The sequence below is a fragment of the Neofelis nebulosa genome, chromosome 10 (genome assembly GCF_028018385.1).
Source record: "Neofelis nebulosa isolate mNeoNeb1 chromosome 10, mNeoNeb1.pri, whole genome shotgun sequence".
Taxonomy (NCBI): Eukaryota; Metazoa; Chordata; class Mammalia; order Carnivora; family Felidae; genus Neofelis; species Neofelis nebulosa.
Window position 1 is genome coordinate 108,237,540 of NC_080791.1, and position 22,148 is coordinate 108,259,687.

The 22,148-nt window shown below is 50.0% G+C and overlaps 1 protein-coding gene across 1 annotated transcript; it reads left to right on the top strand.

The window, feature by feature from the left end:
- The first annotated feature begins 1,067 nt into the window (after nt 1–1,067).
- VPS51 (VPS51 subunit of GARP complex) lies at nt 1,068–22,037 on the top strand. The gene is made up of 10 exons (XM_058689591.1): nt 1,068–1,387; nt 1,853–1,982; nt 17,524–17,670; nt 17,751–17,970; nt 18,103–18,820; nt 19,222–19,437; nt 19,627–19,845; nt 20,516–20,637; nt 20,727–20,814; nt 21,653–22,037. Exons 1-10 carry the CDS (start codon nt 1,163–1,165, stop codon nt 21,911–21,913), a joined length of 2,346 nt encoding a protein of 781 aa, XP_058545574.1. The 5' UTR covers nt 1,068–1,162; the 3' UTR covers nt 21,914–22,037.
- Nucleotides 22,038–22,148: the final 111 nt, after the last annotated feature.

The following is a 22,148-nucleotide window of genomic DNA, read 5'->3' on the forward strand; positions in this document are numbered from 1 at the left end:
AAATAAAACTACAGACACTAGATGGGGCACCTGGGTGGCTCAGTTGGTTGAGTGACATCAGCTCAGGTCACCATCTTCCAGTTCTGAGTTTGAGCCCCACCCACATCAGGCTCTCTGCTCTTGGCCTGTCAGTGCAGAACCCACTTCGGATCCTCTGTCCCCCTCTCTTGCCCTCCCCCGCTTGTACTCTTCCCAAAATAAATGGATATTTAAAAAAAACTATAGACACTGGAATATTTCACATAACTTCATTAGTTTCAAGCGTACAACATAATGATTCGCTCTTTGTGTATATTTTCAAACGGATCACAGTGAAGTCTAGTTAACACCCGTCACATAGCGACACATTTTTTCTCATGACGAGAACTTTTAAGATCTAGTCTGATTATACGAACTTAAATAATTTTCACGTATCATCAACCATCAGTCTTAATTTTTTAAAACCAATGAAAACAAAAAACAACACTCTGAGCTCGCCGGCCATAGGAAAACACATGGTAGGATGCGTCGGGCCCCCGCAAGACCCCTGCAAGGTGAGTTCCCTTCCAACACTTCCCCTGCCCTCTCCTCCCCGTCGCGAGCCCACCACAGCCCATCATAAGTAACGTTCCAAGGACCACGACGCGAAGTCGTTTTCTCCGTTAAAACTCATCGTGGTCTCAGTTTGAACTTCAAGTCATTACCTGTCCTCTTGTGCGGGCATTTAATACTCGCAACCCCACTGTGAAGTCTGTCCCCCAAGTTTAGGAATGGGGGAAACGGAGCCGCCGCCGCCCAGGTAAGGAGCCAGTGCCGGGACGTCCGGCACACGCTCTCTGGCTCCGCGGCGGGAGCTCCGTCCCCATATTCCGGGGGTCCTTGCCCGCAAGGGTGCGCGGGGTTGGGAGCCAGGACCCGCCTTCCATCCGGGAGGGAAGCAACCGGACCAGTTCCGCTCACTCCTTCCCTCCACCCGAGAAGCTGGGGGAGCCCAGGCTTCTCCCGGAACCTCTTCGCTCGGGGAGGAAAGGTGCGGGGGAACTCTAGTCTCGAAGGACCCAGGGCTGCGGGGGGACGTTTCACCTGCAGGACTGCCTCGTTTCAACAAGAACTTTATGGCTCCCGGAAGTGCCTCCTCCCGGTCCTCTTCCCAGCCTCACGCCCGTGGGCTGCAGTTGGAGCGATGGCGGCGGCAGCCGCTGGGCCTGGCCCGGGGTCTGGACCCGGGGACTCTCCGGAGGGGCCCGAGGCAGAGGCTCCGGAGCGTCGGCGGAAGGCGCACGGGATGCTAAAGCTTTACTATGGCCTCTCGGAGGGGGAGGCGGCGGGGCGCCCCTCGGGGTCGGACCCCCTGGACCCGACGGATCTCAACGGGGCGCACTTCGACCCGGAAGTGTATCTGGACAAGGTGTGTGTGGGGGGGGGGGGGGAACCAGGCTCCCGATACATTGCACCCCCAGATCGTGCCTTCGACTTTGTTGCGGGGTGAGGGAAGCAGGGGTTCATAAAAAGACGACGACGGTCGGGCAGGAAGCAGGGGCAGAGCTGGAGTCTAGGGGGGCATGGGCAGATCTGGACTGGCCTCAAGTGATGCGGAGTCGGAGGTGTCCTGGGCTGACGTTCTGACGGGCCCCGGGTAGGGGGCGTGGCCCAGGCGCTGACAGGCATAAGGACTGGGCCTTGGCCGGGTCTGAGCGTTTGAAACGCTGACAAATCCCAAACAGGACCGAACCTAGTAACTCCCGACCCGTGCCACTTATAGGCTCTATGTCTAGGATTCCGGACAGGGGTGGGATGCGGGTTTTCGTGCTCTGAAAGCCTGAGGGACCTGAGTACCCCCTGACCTGAACACTAACAACCCCATTTACTCCAGCTGCGTAGAGAGTGCCCCCTGGCCCAGCTGATGGACAGTGAAACAGACATGGTGCGGCAGATCCGGGCTCTAGACAGCGACATGCAGACCCTGGTCTATGAGAACTACAACAAGTTCATCTCAGCCACAGGTGATTTGCACCGGGACCTTACCCTTCGCAGTCCCGCTGACCTGTTCCTCCTGTGTTGGGGAAACCGGCAGGGGATTCCGGGGGAGAAGACCCCGATTCTAGTCCTTCCCTGACCTTAATCTACGCTCACCTCCCGCTCAGAACCTTTGTGGTCAAACGACTATAGGCTTAATAGCTGCTCTCAGAGGGTCGTTCTGAGGGTCAAAGGAGAGAAAACTCAAAGACATTTTTAAACTGAAATGGATTTATCTTAACCACTTAGAATCCGTGACACTAAGGATGTCTCAGTAAGGATTAGTTTCTGTCATTAGTGGTAGCTTTCTTCTCTTGTCCAGGTCCTTCTTGAGGGTGGGCTTGTCTCTGTCTCTGTCTCTCCCTCCCTCTCTCCCTCCCTTCCTCTCTCCACCCCTCCCCCCTTTTAAATGAAGCAAAGAGAAAATTTATGACATTAAGGGACACAAAGTTCATGTAAAGGTTTTCTTTTCTTTTTTCTTTTCTTTTTTCTTTTCTTTTCTTTTTTTCTTTCCTTTCCTTTCCTTTCCTTTCCCTTTCCCTTTCCCTTTCCCTTTCCCTTTCCCTTTCCTTTCCTTTCCTTTCCTTTTTCCCTCCTGCCCCCTTTATTCTCTGTCCAGGACAGTGCCACACAATGTTTAGCTATCATCCACACTAACTTCTGTCTTATGTTGGCGAGATGCACTACTCAGAGTTTTGTGATCATTTTGGACCCGTGTGTACTTAGTCCTAGAGGCAGATCCTGAGGGGCCTACCTGTGGTCCATGAGGATGTTGCGTGAACCTCTGTGAGGTTCACGGTGACATCTCTTACTGTACTAAGTGTCACAATGCCAGGTGTAGTAACACATAGTTATTGTTCTTTTATCTGATTGCAAGCAGGTTCAATGAATAGGCACCTCTGTGTTCGCTAACGCCAATGTCAACCAGCAAGAAATCACAATTCCTGTGCTAAGAAATTTCTCACAGGAACTTTGCAAGCATTACATTTTCCATTTCTTAGAATTTGTATAGTTTTGACATTTAGCTCTTGCTTAAATAAGGATGGTTTGCTGTTTTATCTTTTTCCTACGAAGGGGAGAGAGTTATAAACTGAGCGTTGGAATCGGGGTTTCTAAATCTATAAATACTGTCAAGTTTTTGTCTCCATTCAAGAAGTTTTCATTGAATGCCCCTTCCTGCCTGCCTTCCTTCCTTCCTGGCTGGCTTTTTTTTTTTTTTTTTTTTTTTGCCAAGAGCTGTTGTGCATATTGGAGATACAGCAATGAACCAGCTAGATCAGGCTCCTTCCTGGAGCCCACGTTCTAGTTGGGGAGACAGACAATAAGTGAATTTACAAATAAAGGTGGTAGTAAGTACTAGAAGGAGGACATCGAGTAGGGAGAAGAGAGTCATATGTCTTGGGGTCTGCCTTTAGCTAGGGTAAGTATGAGAAGGCCTCTTTGAGGTGGTGACATTTGAGCAGGGCTTTGATGAGAAAGAACCGGCTACTGTGGGGGAGGAAACAGCGGGGGCAAAGGCTCTGGAGAGAGGGGCATGTTGGGTATATTCAGAGTGCAGCAGGGAGTTTAGGGGGAGGCAAGGGAGAAGAGTGGTAGGTGACTAGGGTAGATGGTTAGTGGGAACCAGATTTTAGGGACTTATCAGTGGTTATGGGGATCCTGCACTTTACTCTGAGTGAGATGGAACGACAAGAATGGGGTGACCTGACCGTGGTTTTTTTTTTTTCAACGTTTTTTATTTATTTTTGGGACAGAGAGAGACAGAGCATGAACGGGGGAGGGGCAGAGAGAGAGGGAGACACAGAAGCGGAAACAGGCTCCAGGCTCCGAGCCATCAGCCCAGAGCCTGACGCGGGGCTCGAACTCACGGACCGCGAGATCGTGACCTGGCTGAAGTCGGACGCTTAACCGACTGCGCCACCCAGGCGCCCCCTGACCGTGGTTTTAAAAGGACGCTCACGGTCCAGTGGATGAACTCTAGGGAGGCAGGGGTGGCAGAGGCATGCACGAGGAGGCTTTTGGAGTGGTCCAGGCAAGATGCTGGTGGCAGGGACCAGGAAGCATGTCCGCAGTGGAAAAGCAGAATGATTCAAGATTTTTTTTTTTTTTTTTAGTTGATTAGGTGAAGGGTCTGGGGGTCGGAGGAGTCTGGACCTCGAGGTCCCCTGGAATAAGATGAGATCTCCTAGGGAGGAAGTATACAGAGAGAAGAGAAGAGGTCTAGGGACTGAGCCCTGCAGCAGCCTGACGTTCGGAAAGTCATGAAGAGAAGGGCGGTCTCACACAGGAAGCAAGCATTTGGGGAGGTTTGAGGACAATCGGGAGCATGGGTGTCTCCGAAGCCAAATAAAGAAAGCATTCCAGGAAGTAGAATTGATAAGCATGGGCTACACGTTAGTGTTAGTGTGGGGAGTGCTTATCTGTGGTGCCAGAGCCAGGGAGAACCGCAGGGGCCAAGCCCTCAGGGAAGGGAGAGGGGCCGAGAGCGGGCCAACTACTGTAGAAGGGGAAGCAGAGTGTGGGCGGAGCCAGTCAGGTGGTCAGCCCGTGGGAGAGTGTAACCTTCTAGAGCGTATTGAGGGATCTTGCCTTTTATCCCTCCTAAGCGCTAAGCCACACAGAGGCGATTAGATACAGGAGTCCTGTGGCAGATTTGTGTTTTGAGAAGATCCCTCCAGCTGCACTGGGAGGAATGGGTTGCAGAGGTGGCTGGAGAGGGGTCTTTTCACTAGTCCAAGCCAGAGATTTGGGGAGTTTACCCCAGGATGGGAGTGGTGGAGAAGGACCGTGCTGGGCCAGCCGAGAAGTATTTGCAGCAACTTGACGGGACACGGTGTTGAAGAGCTTTGGCCATAAAGAATGACCCCGAGGTTTCAGCGTGACCCCTGGATGGTGGATCTGGTGCTCAAGAAACTACAAGAAGATCAGGTGTGGGAACAGGGACAAAGTGAGCTAGGTCGGTGTTTTTGTTTGTGGTTTTTACTTTCTGAAAGGGAGCCAGACATGAAGAAAACCTGGAGGATCCTGTGGCCCTTGTATCACGAAGGCTCTTGTAGATCATGAGAAGGATTTTGGTCTTCGTCACAACTCTGGGGATCCATGTCAGATGACAGCAGTGTCTCAGGTTAGAAGGAACCTTGACAGATCTAGTCCGGTCCATCTCTTCTGTCCTCTGAGTACCTCTAAGGAGTGGCCTCCTGACTCACGCTGGAGGTGGGGAGCCTTTATCAAGGGCTGGGATCTCAGAACTCGGAGGCTAAGGGAGTTAGGTTTCGAGGTGCTAGGAGCTGACGAGACGGCAGATGCATGTGTGGGTCTGGAGCTCAGAGGGGAGAGCGAGGCTGGAGGGATAAGCCTGGGAGTCTGCTGTGAAGAGGAGGAGGTTTTAAAGGGAAGTGTGGGTGGGACTGCCGAAGGACAGGATAGAGCCTGAGAAGAGGAGAGAGCCCAGAACAGGCCTCTGAGGAGTGCCTGTTTGATGGCTGTACAGAAGAGGGTAAGCCTGTAGCAGAGAGAGGAGCGGTCACAGAGGGAAGGTGGTATGAGCATGAATGTACATCCATTCGGCTGATTCATTCGTTCGTTCACTTACTTGCCAAGTATTGGATTGCGTGTGTGCCGGGCACTATTCTAGGCCCAAGGATATAGCTGCAAACGAGACAATTTCTCAGCCATCACAGAACATACATTCTAGAGAAAGAGACAGAAGATAGGATCATTTTACCTGTCAGGAGCTCTGGAGAAAATGAAACAGGATAGTATAGAGAGAGTTGGTGGTTGGGGGTGGCTTCGAATGGGGTGGCAGAGAAAGGGTTTTGTGAGGAGGGGACGATGAAGGTGAATGTTGAAGAGCTGACCGTGGGAGGATTTGGAGGCAGAGTGGCTCAGGCTGAGGAAGCGACCTGTGCAGAGGCCCTGAAAACTCTATGACCAGAGTAAGAGTGATGGGATGAAGGGAATAGGACCCGACTGCATAGGTTGTACATGATGGGGGGGCAGGCATTTTCTGGGTGGAGTAAATACTTTAGGCTTTGTGGGCCACCTGGTTTCTGTACTCACCTCTGCTATTGTAGCCTGAAAGCAGCTATAGACGCTGGGTAAGCGTATACATGGTTGTATTCCGGTGAAACTCCTTTCCACCCACACAGCTGTGACATCCGGAATATCAGCGAAAACAGTGGAGCAAGTGTATTTGGAAATCTCCCTTCCATAAAAGGAACCAAAACACTGGCCAAAACGGTCAGAGTCAACTTTTTCAGACTCCTAGAAATTAGCCAAATGTTTGTAGCAATCTTACGAGCCTTTATTCAAGAAAAACAGCTGAATCTTGGTCAAAGTAGTGAATTCTTTGTAGTAGTGATGTTTTAACTTGGCCTACCATTTCCTCTCCAGCTCAGCAGTAGCCTTGGAAAATAGCCTCTTTCTAGTACTGGAGGGACCAGAACAGGACTGGACCTGTTTCAAAGCCTCATGCTGAGAGAATTGTCATTATGTAACCTGTCTGGTGCTTTCCTGAAAGATTCCACTCCCTAGATTTGTCTTTATTTGTCCTGACCCTGAGGTCACCCAGTATTAAAAGCCTTTCACCAGGGGGTGTTTGTCAGAAACAATTACAGACAGGTATTGTGTCTGCCTGAAGTGATGGATAATATTTGGGGCGAAAAATAGACTTAAAAAAGCTTAAAAAGAAAAAGCTTAAAAGAAAAGCTAAGAAATGAGACATCCATATTGGGAATCTTGAAGGTCACATATATATAAGACATGCTTTTTTTTTTTTTTTTTTTAAAGTTTATTTATTTATTCTGAGAGAGAGGGAGAGAGAGAGTCCCAAGCAGGCTCTGCACTGTCAGTGGAGAGCCTGACATGGGACTCGAACTCATGAACTGCAAGATCACGACCTGAGCTGAAACCAAGAGTCAGATGCCTAACTGACTGAGTTACCCAGATGCCCAGTACACATGCTTTTAAGAAAGACCTCAGGATGCCCTAAGCTCTCACCTCTGGCTCATCTTCGGGCTCTGCACATGTAGTAAGTGAAGGCTGAGGCAGAGTTGTAAGCTGCCTGGTTGAGTGTTTTAAGGTATACCCCAACACAAACACACACACACACACACACACACACCCCAAAAGGGAACTAAAATGGTACATTAGAAAATATCTATTTAATGCAAAAGAAGGTAGGAATAGAGGAACTGGGGAACAAAAAAGAACATAAGACAGAAAATGAGCAACAAAAAGACAAATGTACGTCTCACATTATGAGTAGTTACAATAAATGTAAAAGGATTAAACTCTCCAATTAAAGCAGAGATAAGCAGAATAGATTTGAAAACCTCACATGATTCAAGAGTGTCTCCAAGAGACACTCTTTCTTTTTTTTTTTCTTTTTTTTAAGTTTGTTTATTTTTGAGACAGAGAGAGACAGATCATGAACGGGGGAGGGGCAGAGAGAGAGGGAGACACAGAATCGGAAGCAGGCTCCAGGCTCTGAGCCATCAGCCCAGAGCCCGATGCGGGGCTCGAACTCACGGACCGCGAGACCGTGACCTGGGCTGAAGTCGGACGCTCAACCGACTGAGCCGCCCAGGCACCCCAAGAGACACTCTTTCAATTCAAATACATAAATAGCTTGAAAGAAAAAGGGTTGATAAAGATATTCTATGCAAACAATAACCAGAAGAGAATTGGAATTGTGGTACCAATGTCTGACAAAATAGCATTTAAGGCAAATATTGTTACTAGAGACAAAGAAGGGCATTTTATAATGATGACAGGGTCAGTCCATGAGGAAGATTTAACAAATGTAAACATTTGTACACTTAGCAACAGAGTCCCAAAATACACAAAGCAAAAATAGACAGAATTAAAGGGAGAAAAAGAAATTCAACAATAATAGAAGCACCAATATCCCACTTTTAAAAATGAATAGAACAATTAGATAGAAAAACAAGTAAACAGAAGACTTAAAAGATCACTTGAACCAAATAGACCTAACAGACTCCACCAAACAACGATAGAAGACACCTTATTCTCAAGCATGAATGGAGCATTCTCTAGGATAGACCATACGTCAGGTCATAAACAAAGCCTCAATGAATTTAAAAGGATTGAAATCACATGAAGTATGTTCTCTGATCATGGTGGAATTAAATTAGAAATCAGTAACAAAGGAGCCTGAGAAGTTCACAAATATGTGAAAATTAAGTAGCATGCTCTAAAATGACCAATGGGTTACAGAAGAAATTGCAAGGAAATTAGAACATACTTTGAGATGAGTGAACCTGAAAACACAGCATTCCAGACCTTATGAGATGTAATAAAAGCAGTGCTCAGAGGGAAATTTATAGCTATAAATGCCTGCATTAAAAAAGAGAGAGAGGTGGGGCACCTGGGTGGCTCAGTTGGTTAAGCATCCAACTTTGGCTCAGGTCATGATCTGGTTTGTGAGCTCGAGCCCTGTGTCGGGCTCTGTGCTGACAGCTCAGAGCCTGGAGCCTGCTTCAGATTCTGTGTCTTCCCCTCTCTCTACCCCTCCCCTGCTCACGCTCTGTGTCTCTCTCCTTCAAAAATAAATAAACATGAAAAAATTTAAAAAGAGAGAGCAAGAGGGAGGGGCACCTGGCTGTGGCTTAGTTGGATGAGCATGGGACTCTTAATCTCAGAGTTGGGTGTAGAAATTATATACATACAGACGCAAGTAAAGAAAGAAAGAAAAGATCTCAAATAAATAACATACTACCTAAAAAACTGGGGGGGGGGGGGAGTACAAACAGAACCCAAAGTGTGTCAAAAGGAGGGAATAATAAAGATTAGAACAAAATAAATAATGTAGAAAATCAATACAGAAAATAAATGAAGCCAAAAATTGGTTCTTTGAAGAGTTCAGCAAGATTGACAAAACTTTAGCTAGACTGGCCAAGAAAAAAATGAGAGAACATTCAAATTACTAAAATGGAATGAGAAAGAAGATGTTACTACCAATTTTGCAAAAATACAAAGGATTATAAGAGCACACTGTGAGGAGTTGTATGCTCACATCTTAGAAAATGAGGTGAAATGTACAAATTCCTGGAGAAATACAAACTTCCAAAACTTTCTCAAGAAGTCATAAAATACCTTGGAAGATGTATAACAATGAAAGACATCAATATTGAAAAAAACTTTCCACAAAGAAAAGCCTGGGACTGAATGGCTGCACTACTGAATTCTACCAAACATTTAAATGGTGCACAAACTCTTCCAACAATTTGAGGAGGCTAACTAATTCTATGAGGCTAGTATTAGTCGAATGCCAAAACCAGGGAAAGACAATGTAAGAAAACTACAGACCAATATCCGTTATGAATCTGGATGCCAAGCCCTCAACAAAATACTAGCAAACTAAACCCAGCAACATAGAAAAAGGATTACATACAATGACCAAGTGGGATTTATTCCAGGAATGCAAAGTTGGTTCAACATGCAAATCAATCAGTGGAATGCACCATATTTGCAAGGCATCTTTTGTAATAATATTTAGTTTTGTTCCCATTTCCTGAAATAACCCCAGATCAATAAAGGCAACATAGATGTCTTTTGTTACTCATATAACAGACCCCTTTCAACCACACCTAAGTTTATGTTAATGAAATGATTTTTGGAAAGCCCCTTGATAACCAGAGGTTAGGGGCAGGTTGCTAGGGGAACCAACCATGTGACTGATTAGAGGTTTGGAACTTTCAGCTCCGCCCCCCAGACCTCCCGGATGTGGAAGTGGAGAGGGGCTGGTGACTGAGTTCAGTGACCAATAGCTATCGCTTTGATCAGTCATGCCTCATCGGTGACGCCTCCACTAAACTCCAAAAGGAGAGAGTTTGAGAGCTTCCAGGTTGGTGAACATGCGGAAGTTGGGAGAGTGGCATGCCCAGAGAGGTCATGGCAGCTCTGTGCCCCTCCCACATATGCTGTCCTATGCCTCTCTGCCATCTGGCGGTTTCTGAGTTGTATCCTTTTGTAATAAAGCGGTAAGCTAGTAAGTAAACTGTTTTCCTGAATTCTGTGAGCTGCTGTAGCAAATTAATTGAACCTGCAGAGGGATCATGGGTGGGAACCCTCCAGTTTACAGCCAGTTGGTCAAAAGTACCAGTGACAACCTCAACTTTGGACTGACGTTTGAGGTGGGGGTAGAGTAGTCTCGGGTGACCGAGCCCTGAGCTTGTGAGATCTGACACTAACTCCAGGCAGATAGTGTCACAATGAAGTTAAATCGTGGGACACCCAGCTGGTGTTGCAGAATTGCTTGATGTGTGGAAACCCCACACACGTGGTGTCAGATACGAAGTTGCGTTGGAGTATTGAGAGTGGAGGAGAGGCACCAGAGTGTCTTTTCCCCTTACAGACACCAAAAGCACACGTAACTAAAGGAAAACAAAAATAGGTAAATTGGACTTCATCAGAATTAAAGTTTTGTGTTTTAAAGGATACTGCCGGGAAAGTTAAAGGACAACTCACAGAATGGGAGAAAGTATTTGTAAGGCATATATCTAAAAAGGGTCTAAGTCCAGAATATATAAAGAACTTTTGCAACTCGGCACTAAAACGACAACCCTATTTAAAAATGGACAAAGGATTCAAATCGACATTTCTCCAAAGAAGATACACGAATGACCAACGAGCACATGTAAAGATGCTCAGCATCATTAGTTATTGGGGAAACGCAAATCCAAACCACAGTGAGATACCACTGCACCCCCACTGGGATTTCCAGCAAATGGGATATAACAGATGTTGGAGATGTGGAGGACTTGGAACTCTCATACGTTGCTGGCAGGAATACAGAATGGTGCTCCTGAAAATAGTCTGGCCGTTCCTCAAAGAGCTAAGCACAGAGTTCGCCTATGTTCCAGCAGTTCCACTCACAGGAATATACTGAAGAGAAAATGTTTGCACAAAAGCATGTACATGAATGTTCATAGCAACATTATTCATAATAGTCAAAAGAAGCCAAATGGCTACCAACTGGTGGATAGAACAACAAACGTGGACCCGTACAGTGTAAGATTACTCAGCCATAAAAAAATACACCGATGTCGTAGACTCTGGGTCTGGAGTTCTCTCTTGTCCAGCAAGAGAGCAGACGCAGGATTAAAGTGAGAGAGAGGCTAATGTCCGGGAGGAGACAAGCCCCGAGTAAGGGTCCTTGCTCTGTTTTTTTTTTTTTAATTTTTTTTTTTCAACGTTTTTTATTTATTTTTGGACAGAGAGAGACAGAGCATGAACGGGGGAGGGGCAGAGAGAGAGGGAGACACAGAATCGGAAACAGGCTCCAGGCTCCGAGCCATCCGCCCAGAGCCTGACGCGGGGCTCGAACTCACGGACCGCGAGATCGTGACCTGGCTGAAGTCGGACGCTTAACCGACTGCGCCACCCAGGCGCCCCTTTTTTTTTTTTTTTTTTTAATTTTTTTTTTCAACGTTTTTTATTTATTTTTGGACAGAGAGAGACAGAGCATGAACGGGGGAGGGGCAGAGAGAGAGGGAGACACAGAATCGGAAACAGGCTCCAGGCTCCGAGCCATCTGCTCTGTTTTTATTAGGATCAGGAAAGCTTACGAGCCTGAAGGATGTGCGCAAAGAGACAATGAAACTGTGAACATTAACTCATGGGTGTGAGGGAAAGGGGGTTTTGAAGATAGATGTGCAGTGTTAGGGGTTTGGGTCAATACAAAACAAAATCCTGGCCAGGGGGGGATGGTTGTTTAAGGCAGGCATGAGGCGCCACCTCTGTTTATCTTAACTTGACTCAGGGACAAGACAGCTGGTCAACAAGGCACCTGCTTTCTTTTGCTAATTGGCCCCACTGTCCTGCTGTGGTCTATAGCCCAGTTTACCTGTTTACCTATTTTGGCCCTTCCTTCCAGTGAAAGCAGCTTTCTGCTATTGTACTAAATTGGGGGGAGGGGGGGTTCTGCCCTGAATACCTAATCTTGCCTACCTAATCTTGGATGCTTTTATCCTGGGGCTTCCTATTCCTGTATGCCTTGTTAACCCATGAGTGCAAGCTCAGGGAATTCCTAAGCTTACTCCCCACATACGGATACATGCTAAAATGCAGAGAACCTTGAGATCATGCTAAGTAAAAGAAGCCAAGCTCAAAAGGTCACATATTGTATGATTCCATTTATGTTAAATGTACACGATGGGCAAATTCATACAAGCAGAAGACAGATTTGTGGTTGGCAGGGACTGAGGCATGGGGAGAACAGGAAGTGACTGCTGAGGGTCTTTTTGGGGTGATGAATGTTCTGGAAATAGATTGTGATATCGGTTGCACAATCTTGTGAATATACCAAAAATACTAAAACCCACTGAATATTATGGTATGTTGATTATATCCCAGTTAAAAACCAACCAACCAAACAAAAAAAAAAAACCCAACCAGGGATCAAGTCAGGTTTGGTCTGCGGGCTAAACTTTGCCAGCATCTGGCCTCAACCTTGAGTTTATGTAATAATGCGTTTATCTGTTTCAAAGTTGAAAAGATCTCTCAAAGGTTGTGCAATGAAAAGCCTCTTCCCATTCCTTTCTCCAGGCAAAGACAAAGCAGTCTTTGATGGTAAACTGGACTGAAGATTCACAGACATACAGAAAAGCGCACAGGTCATAAGTGGACAGCTCCATGAATTTCACAAACAGAACAGGTCTATGCAGTCAGCACCCAGGTCAGTAAGCTGCAGGCTAGCAAGGCGCCCTCCAGTCTCCTACCAGTAACCAGTTATCCCCCGCTCCTCCCCCAGGCTGGTATATTGGTGTCCAAACAGCTAACCATTTGCCCTAGCCCAAGCTGGTTCAGTTAACAAGCTTGAAATGGTTCAAAGATACACAGTGTAGTATTTATTACTTGGTGATATGAAGTTGTTTTTGTTTTTGTCTTGTTTTTTTTGACATGGTAGAACTTTAATTTCTAATTTTGTGGCTCTGGGCCTGTGAAATCAGCAACAATGACACACTAGTGGTAGGTTTTCTTTTACTCTGTTTTTTTTTTTTTTAATGTTTATTCATTTTTGAGAGAGGGAGAGAGAGCGTAAGTGGGGGAGGGGAGGAGAGAGGGGGAGGCAGAGGATCTGAAGCGGGCTCTGCGATGACAGCAGGAGCCCAATGTGGGGCTCGAACCTGCGAACTGTGAGATCGTGATCTGAGCTGAAGCCGGACGCACAACCGACTGTCACCCAGGTGCCCCTCTTTTACTCTGATAACTTAGTTTGGGATTTTTCCCCCCTTTGGAAGTCAGATTCAAGTTTCCTTTTTGAGGTAGCACCTAAGTATCATGGGCCTAAACACCTAATGCAAAAAAGAATCTGCTCTTTTGATGGTATGATTTGACAGACCTGGGAGGAGGTTGTGTCACAGGTTAAACTGTTAACAAGCAAGAACAAGAACTGGGGGGGGGGAGGATGAAAATGCCTCATGACCTTCCAAGGACCCCCATGACCACTGGCCCTGCATTCTCTCCCCAAGTTGGGTTACTACTCCAGTCCTGCTCCGAGAATATTCCCCTGGCCCAGGAGCCACACACAAACCAGCGGTGGGTGTGCGAAGGCTCACAGATGACCGCAGTTAGACGTTGCCAGGTTCCTTTCCATACATATTGGTCAGTTTGTGCAACCACCAGCAACGAAGAGAAGAGCTCTTTCTATACACCCTGGCCAACGTTGCTGCCAAAAGTTTTCATCTTTGGCCATCCGATAGGTGAAAAGTGGTATCTCTGTGTAGTTTCAATGTCTCTTGTGAGGTTGAAAGTCTTTTGCCTGTTTAAGAGCTATTTGGTATCCTTGTCTGTGGACTGCCTGTTCATGTCCTTTTCCTATTTTTCTATAGACTTGTTCTTTTTCATAATGATTTATTTTATTTTTTTTCATGTTTATTAATTTTGAGAGAGAGAGAGAGAGAGCGCGCGCAGGTGGGAAAGGGACAGGGGGAGAGACAATCTGCGCTGTGAGCTCTGAGCCTGATGCCACTGGGCTCCATCCCGAGAACTGTGAGATCCTGACCTGAGCCAAAAGCAAGAGTTGGATGCTCAACTGAATAAGCCACCCAGGCACCCCAATGATTTATTTATTTATTTAAAAATTTTCAATGTTTATTTATTTTTGAGAGAGAAAGACAGAGTGTGAGCAGGGGAGGGGCAGAGCGAGAGGGAGACACAGAATCTGAAGGAGGCTCCAGGCTCTGAGCTGTCAGCACAGAGCCTGACATGGGGCTCGAACTCCACGAATTGGGAGGTCATGATCTGAGCCAAGATCAAGAGTCAGATGCTTAACCAACTGAGCCACCCAGGTGCCCCATGATTACATTTTAAATCACATTTAAACTTTGATCCGTCTGGTGTGTGTGTGTGTGTGTGTGTGTGTGTGTGTGTGTGCACGTGTGTGTGAGAGCGTGTGGTCTGAATCCAACTATATTTTGTTTCTTTGTATTAACTCCATACTTAATCACCTTACTAAATTCTCTTATTGTTTGTTGTAATGTTTTCGGTGATTCTTTAGGGTTTGCTATTTATACAAGTCTATCATGTGCAAATGTTGATAATTTCACCTCCTTTCCGATTTGTGTATCTCTATAATATATTTCTTGAGTCCAATCGAATTGGCCAGTATCTTCAGAACAACGTTAGGAAGTAGTGGTGATCATGGTTATCCTTGTTATCTTTCTGATTTTAAGAGGAATGCTTCTAGCATTGCTTCATTAACATGATGCTGGGTTTTGGAGGTTAGAGAAATACTCAGCTGTTCATATTTTTTAATTTTCATTTTTTAATGTTTATTTATTACTGAGAGACAGAGAGACACAGAGCGTGAGCAGGGGAGGGGTAGAGAAAGGGGGAGATACAGAGACTGAAGTAGGTAGGCTCCAGGCTCCGAGCTGGCAGCACAGAGCCCGACGCGGGGCGCGAGCTCATAGGCTGAAAGATCATGACCTGAGCCGAAGTCGGTCGCCTAACCAACTGAGCCACCCAGGCACCCCGTTCATATTTTATTGAGAGACTTTTTTTCAAATTCAAGAATAGATGTTGAATTGGCCCTCTTTCACCTTTTATATGGGTGAATTATTATTTAAAGTTCTTTTTAAAAAAAATGTTCTTTAATGTTTATTTATATTTGAGAGAGAGAGAGAGAGAGAGAGAGAGAATGGGCAGGGGAGGGGCTTCTAATGTTGAGCTGTCTTTACATTTATGAAATAAAAAACATTTGGACATATTTTATCAATTATTCTCTTAATCCACTGCTGGCTTCCGCTTGCTAATTTACCTACACATCTCCATGTATTAATTTGTGCATCTCTATTCATTAGAGACATGAATGGACCATTTTCATCTTGGAACTTTTTATTAACATTCTCATGTCAGTGTTAGGTTTGTTCCACAAATTAACGTGAAAGCTTTTCTAATGTTTTCTGTTTGAGCATTGCTTACACAGAGCATTGGAACGAACTGCCCTTCTGAGGTCTGGTAGCCGCCCCACAACATCCCCTGGGCCTGGTGCCTTTGTGTGGAGGGGAGGGAGAATCTTTGATTGACAACATTCTCCCTTCCCTCCGGTTGTGTTTTCTGTTCTTCTGGAATCCACTTAGGTAAATTCTGTTTTTGTAGCAAATTATTCATTCAGGTTTTCAATTCTTTTACGGGGAATCGAGCAAACTTGTATCTTGTGATTATTATAATTTGTGTATTTATGATTATTTCACCCCTTATTTCTTATTTTGTTTTTTTCCCCTTTAAAAAGATTAGGTTAGCTAACATTTTATAAATTTTATTTTTTATCCTTTTATTCTCAGTGATCCTGATCTTTTTTTATTTATATTGCGATAAACTTACTCACTGTCAGCGAGTAACCCGATGCAGGGCTCGATCTCATGAACCGGGAGATCATGACCTGAGCCGAAGTTGGATGCGTAACCAACTGAGCCACCCAGGCACCCCATTTAAAAAGTGTATTAATTTCTGCTTTTAGCTTTACTAATTTCTTTCTGCTTTCTTTTGTAGTACTTTTTCTTCTAACTTCTTGAGTTGAATGTTTATTCTAATTTATTAATATAGGGATTTAAAACTGATTTCCTCTGAACATTGCTCTAGAGAGCTATAGCCTATAGGTTCTGATTTATAGTGTTCTCGTTGTTATATGCTGCAGTTTATTTTGATTTCCCTTTTGACCCACTAGCCGATTAAGAATGAAGTTTTCTTTTTTCCTCCAAATGATGGGATCTCTTTGCTTTCTAGTTTTGTTATTAATTTCCAATTTAATTGCATTGTGATTCTGTGTCTCCCTCTCTCCACCCCTTCCTCCCCCCCCCCCCAAATAAATATTAAAAAAAAATAAAGGGAGGCAGTTGGCATGATCTTGTGGCGCGGTTTTAGCTGTTCCGATGCATGGGATAGATGGCTAGTTGGGCTTAACCTGCGGTAGAGTTTCACTAGCGAGTAATGGAGGGAGTGGACAAGAGAGGCAAGGGGGCTTGTAAACATGTGATGACACTGGTGGTGGGTCAGAGTTCCTGGGGAATGAGTAGGGAATTGCAGCCGTGAGAAGTGTGATGAGTAGTGACCCTGTGCTAGGGGCAGGGGTCCAGAGTTCCTGAAAAGGCAAAGGATTGTTAGAGTGGGTAGACAGGGTGAATGATCAGAATTACAGAAGGTGCGAGGCTTGAAGCTGAGATTGACAGGTCTTGCCGAGGACCAGGAGAGGTGGCACAGATGAGGCAGAGGCAAGGGTAGGTGGGACTGAGGAGATTGTGAACGGAGAGTCGGGAATGTCTGAAGCCTCATTCATGTGGATGGCCATGTCCACAAGGAGGTGACAGTGACCAGGCACTGAGAGGTGAGGCAAAGAGGACGGGAGGGACAGCAGCAAGAGGGATGCCATTTGACGGCACAGTCTTCGAAGAAGCTGGGGTCTTTAAAAGGGAAGAAGAGTAGAAACTATCTAGAAGTGTCAAGGGGCCAGGCCCTGAGGCACCGGTTGTGAAAAGAAAAACCCTTAGGCAGGTTTCCCCTGAGACAAAAGAGCTAAAGGACCCTTCAGAGAAGAGAGGACATGTTCCAGAAAGTGGAGTGAAATGGTTTGGGAAGTATGCGAAGGAGATAAGGGCGAACAGATACTTATTGTCTCCTCTGTGCCACATAGTGTGCTGGGCGCGGAGGATGCCCCCCGGGAAGGAGCAGACAGGCTCCTGCCAAGTGTTCTGTGCCCCCTTTTGGCATCTTCTGAGCGCAGGGACTGTGGCTCCACGGGCTGTCTCCGCACCAGGGCACTTGTGCTCAGAAGATGCGGCCTTCCCTCCCATTTACTGTGACCAAGCACCATTGCTTTTTGCACTGAATCGTCAACGTGACCCTTAAGGAGCTGGCTCAGGGGCATTTGGGAAGGAGGGTTGTGTGCGTGCACGCGTGCGTGTGTGTGTGTGCGTGTGTGTGTGTGGTGGGGGGAGCAGTCGGACCCTGTCTCAAGCTGACAAGTCTCCTCCTTTCCCCTCCCCCGCGCCCTTGCCCCGCCAGACACCATCCGGAAGATGAAGAACGACTTCCGGAAGATGGAGGACGAGATGGACCGGCTGGCCACCAACATGGCGGTGATCACCGACTTCAGTGCGCGCATCAGCGCCACCCTGCAGGACCGCCACGAGCGCATCACCAAGCTAGCAGGTGGGCCCTGCCCCCGAGCGGGTGCTGGAGCGGCCTACCCCGAGGCTCCGGGGCTGACACCACCTGTCCCCGGCCCCCAGGGGTCCACGCGCTGCTGCGGAAGCTGCAGTTCCTCTTCGAGCTGCCCTCGCGCCTCACCAAGTGCGTGGAGCTGGGCGCCTACGGGCAGGCGGTGCGCTACCAGGGCCGCGCGCGGGCCGTCCTGCAGCAGTACCAGCACCTGCCCTCGTTCCGCGCCATCCAGGATGATTGCCAGGTCATCACGGCTCGCCTGGCTCAGCAGCTGCGGCAGCGCTTCAGGTGTGGCCCCGGGACCCTCTCCCACCCCCAGCCGGGGCCCTGGGCCTGCCGGTTGCGGTCCAAACTCGTCCCCCTCCTCCCTCCCGCCGAATTCCATCAGCCTGCCCTTGACCGCCGCCTCCCACTTTGCAGGGAGGGCGGCTCCGGCGCCCCCGAGCAGGCAGAGTGCGTGGAGCTGCTGCTGGCCCTGGGCGAGCCAGCGGAGGAGCTGTGTGAGGAGTTCCTGGCGCACGCCCGCGGGCGGCTGGAGGCCGAGCTGCGGAGCCTGGAGGCGGAGCTGGGGCCTTCCCCTCCGGCTCCCGACGTCTTAGAGTTCACGGATCGCGGAGGAAGTGGCTTTGTGGGTGGCCTCTGCCAGGTGGCCTCGGCCTACCAGGAGCTCTTCGCGGCCCAGGGCCCGGCGGGTGCCGAGAAGCTGGCAGCCTTCGCCCGGGAGCTGGGTGGCCGCTACTTTGCGCTAGTGGAGCGGCGGCTGGCGCAGGAGCAGGGTGGCGGTGACAACTCCCTGCTGGTGCGGGCGCTGGACCGCTTCCATCGGCGCCTGCGGGCTCCTGGGGCCCTGCTGGCCGCTGCTGGCCTGGCCGAGGCGGCCACGGAGATCGTGGAGCGAGTGGCCCGTGAGCGCCTGGGCCACCACCTGCAGGGCCTGCGGTCGGCCTTCCTGGGTTGCCTGACCGATGTGCGGCAGGCTTTGGCTGCCCCTCGCCTGGCTGGAAAGGAAGGCCCGGGCCTGGCCGAGTTGCTGGCCAACGTGGCCAGCTCCATCCTGAGCCACATCAAGGCCTCGCTGGCAGCTGTGCACCTCTTCACCGCCAAGGAGGTGTCTTTCTCCAACAAGCCCTACTTCCGGGTATGGCCTACCTTCGGGCTTTTATCTCCCCGCCCCACCCCCCATTCTGGGCATTGTTTCATTCATCCCGTAGATTGGCAGCTGTCGGGGCACACAGTCCTTGCCCCAGGCCCTCTGGATGTGCTTTGAGGGGGTCACGAGGAAGGCTGGCACTACCCGGGGGGGGGGGGGTGTGAAGGCTCCGAGGGCATCTGCAAGCAGGGTCCCCAGTGCTGGCTTTGTCCCCTTTGCTCTCCCACGCCCCCCTCCCCCCGGGGGGAGCTGCTCTTGGGGACCGGAATGCGGGACCCAGCTGTCCCTTGGAGAGGGGCTAGGGCATGTAGGGTCCCAGTAGAGGCTCGCTGTTGGCCCCCGCCCGGAAGAGGGGACCTGCTGTGTATCTGCGGCCCTCCTCCTCACAGGGCGAGTTCTGCAGCCAGGGTGTTCGCGAGGGCCTCATCGTGGGCTTCATCCGCTCCATGTGCCAGACGGCTCAGAGCTTCTGTGACAGCCCTGGGGAGAAGGGGGGTGCCACGCCACCTGCTCTGCTCCTGCTGCTCTCCCGCCTCTGCCTGGACTATGAGACAGCCACCATCTCCTACATCCTCACCCTCACCGATGAACAGTTTCTCGTGCAGGTGAACCGCTCACTCATGGCAGGGAAGGGGACGGTGGTCCCGGGAATCCAGGAGGCTGGGCGGTGCCCTCGCGGTCAGACCCGGGCCAGCTGCCCGTGCCCAGCCCGTGCCCCGCTCCTGCTTGGCGGTGGCCCCCGAGCTGCCCACCCCGTGCTCACTGCCCCTCTGTCCTCTGCGTCCCCGGCTCAGGACCAGTCTCCAGTGACCCCCGTGAGCACACTGTGCGCAGAGGCCAGGGAGACGGCGCGGCGGCTACTGACCCACTATGTGAAGGTGCAGGGCCTCGTCATATCACAGATGCTGCGTAAGAGTGTGGAGACACGGGACTGGCTGAGTACCCTGGAGCCCCGGAACGTGCGTGCTGTCATGAAGCGGGTGGTGGAGGACACGACGGCTATCGACGTGCAGGTGCTGGCCCTGGGCTGGCCAGGAGGGGTCCTGATGCGGGCTCGGGGGGTTGGAAGATAGCCGCCCTCAGAGGATCAAGACGGCAGGGCCGAGCAGTGCCTGCGTCTGTGGCCTCGTTCCTCCTCAGCCCTGGGTTGTGGCATCATTGCCCGCACGTCACCTATGAGGGGGCTGAGCTCTAGAGTCACCCAGGGGATCAGGACAGGGTTAGCGCTGAAGACTGAGCCTCAGCCCCAAGTCTGATGTCCTACCCTTGCCCCGCTCCACCAGTTCTATAAAGAGCGACCGGGTACCAACCAGATAACCAGGTCCCCACTACCCTGTGGTGCTTCTAACAGATGAGTTTGTAATTTATTTTTATTCTTCTTTTCTTTAATGCTTACTTATTTTTGAGAGAGACGGAGCGTGAGTGGGGGAGGGGCAGAGAGCGGGAGACAGAGGACCAGAAGGGGCTTCCGTGTCAACAGCGGAGAGTCTGATGTGGGGACCGAACCCACAAACTGTGGGATCACGACCCGAACCCCAAGTCAGAAGCTTAATCCGCTGAGCCACCCAGGCTCCCCGGAGTTTGTAATTTAGAGTGTCCTTGGCCCTCACCCTGGGCACCTGGTGGGCTAGAGGGTCCCCTTGCTCTGGCCTCCTTACAGTGAGTGCCTCCTTCCACCACCAGGTGGGTCTTCTGTACGAAGAGGGTGTCCGCAAGGCCCAGAGCAGTGACTCCAGCAAAAGGACCTTCTCCGTGTACAGCAGCTCTCGACAGCAGGGCCGCTACGCCCCCAGCTACACCCCCAGGTCTGGCCGGCCAGGGTAACCCCAGGGGAATGGACGAAGGAGGATGTGGGTGCGGGGTGGGCTCTGACTGCTTGTCTCCCCCCATCCAGTGCCCCAATGGACACCAATCTCTTGAGCAACATCCAGAAGCTGTTCTCTGAACGCATCGACGTGTTCAGCCCTGTGGAGTTCAACAAGGTCTGAAGTCCCCTGTGACCCCACCTTCTAGGGGCCCTTGGGAAGGTTGGCTCAAGCATCTGACTCAAGGAGTCTAGGACTCCTCTGCTCCCCTGCCCCCTGCCACCAGGCTCTGTCTCTGGGCTGTTTCTAGGAGTGAATGGTCATCTGCAGCCCCGCCATTGCCATATCCCATGGCCCTCTGCCCCGACCTTGGTGCCTCCAGCCTGGGTCTCGATACTGATCTGGAATGCCTCTTTTACCCTTGTCCTTGTTGCCACAGGAGTTCTGGGTCCTCATCAGGGATTCCTGTCCACACGATAGGCCCTGCCCCAACCCAGCCCACACTCGGGGACCTGGTGTTCTTCTGCCTCTAACTCAGCAAGCCTTCCCGCTCCTGGTGTCAGTGCTGACTCCCATCTCTGCTTGCCTTTTTTTTTTTTTTTTTTTTTTCTGAGAGCGAGAGTGAATGGGGGAGGGGGCAGAGAGGGGGAGAGAGAGAGAATCCCAAGGAAACTCTGCACTGTCAGCACCGAGCCCTATGCGGGGCTCGAACTCACGAACTATGAGATCATGACCTGAGCTGAAACCAGGAGTTGGACACTCAACTGACCAGGCGCTTCTCCCATCTCTGCTTCTGACTGTTGGGTTTTCCCTGTCTGTTCCCCCTCTGGGTGGTGGTGCTAACCTCGTATCCATCCCTCCCTCTCAGATGGGTCCTGGGACTTTTACACCCCGTCACAGCTACCGGCCTCTTACTGTCTCTCTGGCCCCTGCCCAGAACGTGGGTGCCCTCCGGGATCCAGGGCCCCTACCCAACACCTGCTGTCCCAGAGCAGCCTCCTCTCCTTGCCTGCAGGTATCGGTGCTGACCGGCATCATCAAGATCAGCCTGAAGACGCTGCTGGAGTGTGTGCGGCTGCGCACCTTTGGGCGCTTCGGCTTGCAGCAGGTGCAGGTGGACTGTCACTTCCTGCAGCTCTACCTGTGGCGCTTCGTGGCCGACGAGGAGCTTGTGCACCTACTGTTGGATGAAGTGGTGGCCTCGGCCGCCCTGCGCTGCCCGGACCCAGTGCCCATGGAACCCAGTGTCGTCGAGGTCATCTGCGAGCGCGGCTAGGCCGGGCCGCTGCCAGGCACCGGCTCGCCCACTTGCCCCAACCCGCCCGTCTCCTGGTCTCCCGCCCGGGCGGCCCTTCCCCTCCAGCCTCAAAACCTGCCAAATAAAGACGCGCTGCCTCCTCCTCCTCCTCCTCCTCCTCCTCCTCCTCCTCCTCTCTCCTCCTCCTCCTCCTCCTCCTCCTCCTTGTCGCTTGCGGGGGCGGGGCTTGCCCGGGGTGGAGTTGTGAGGCTAC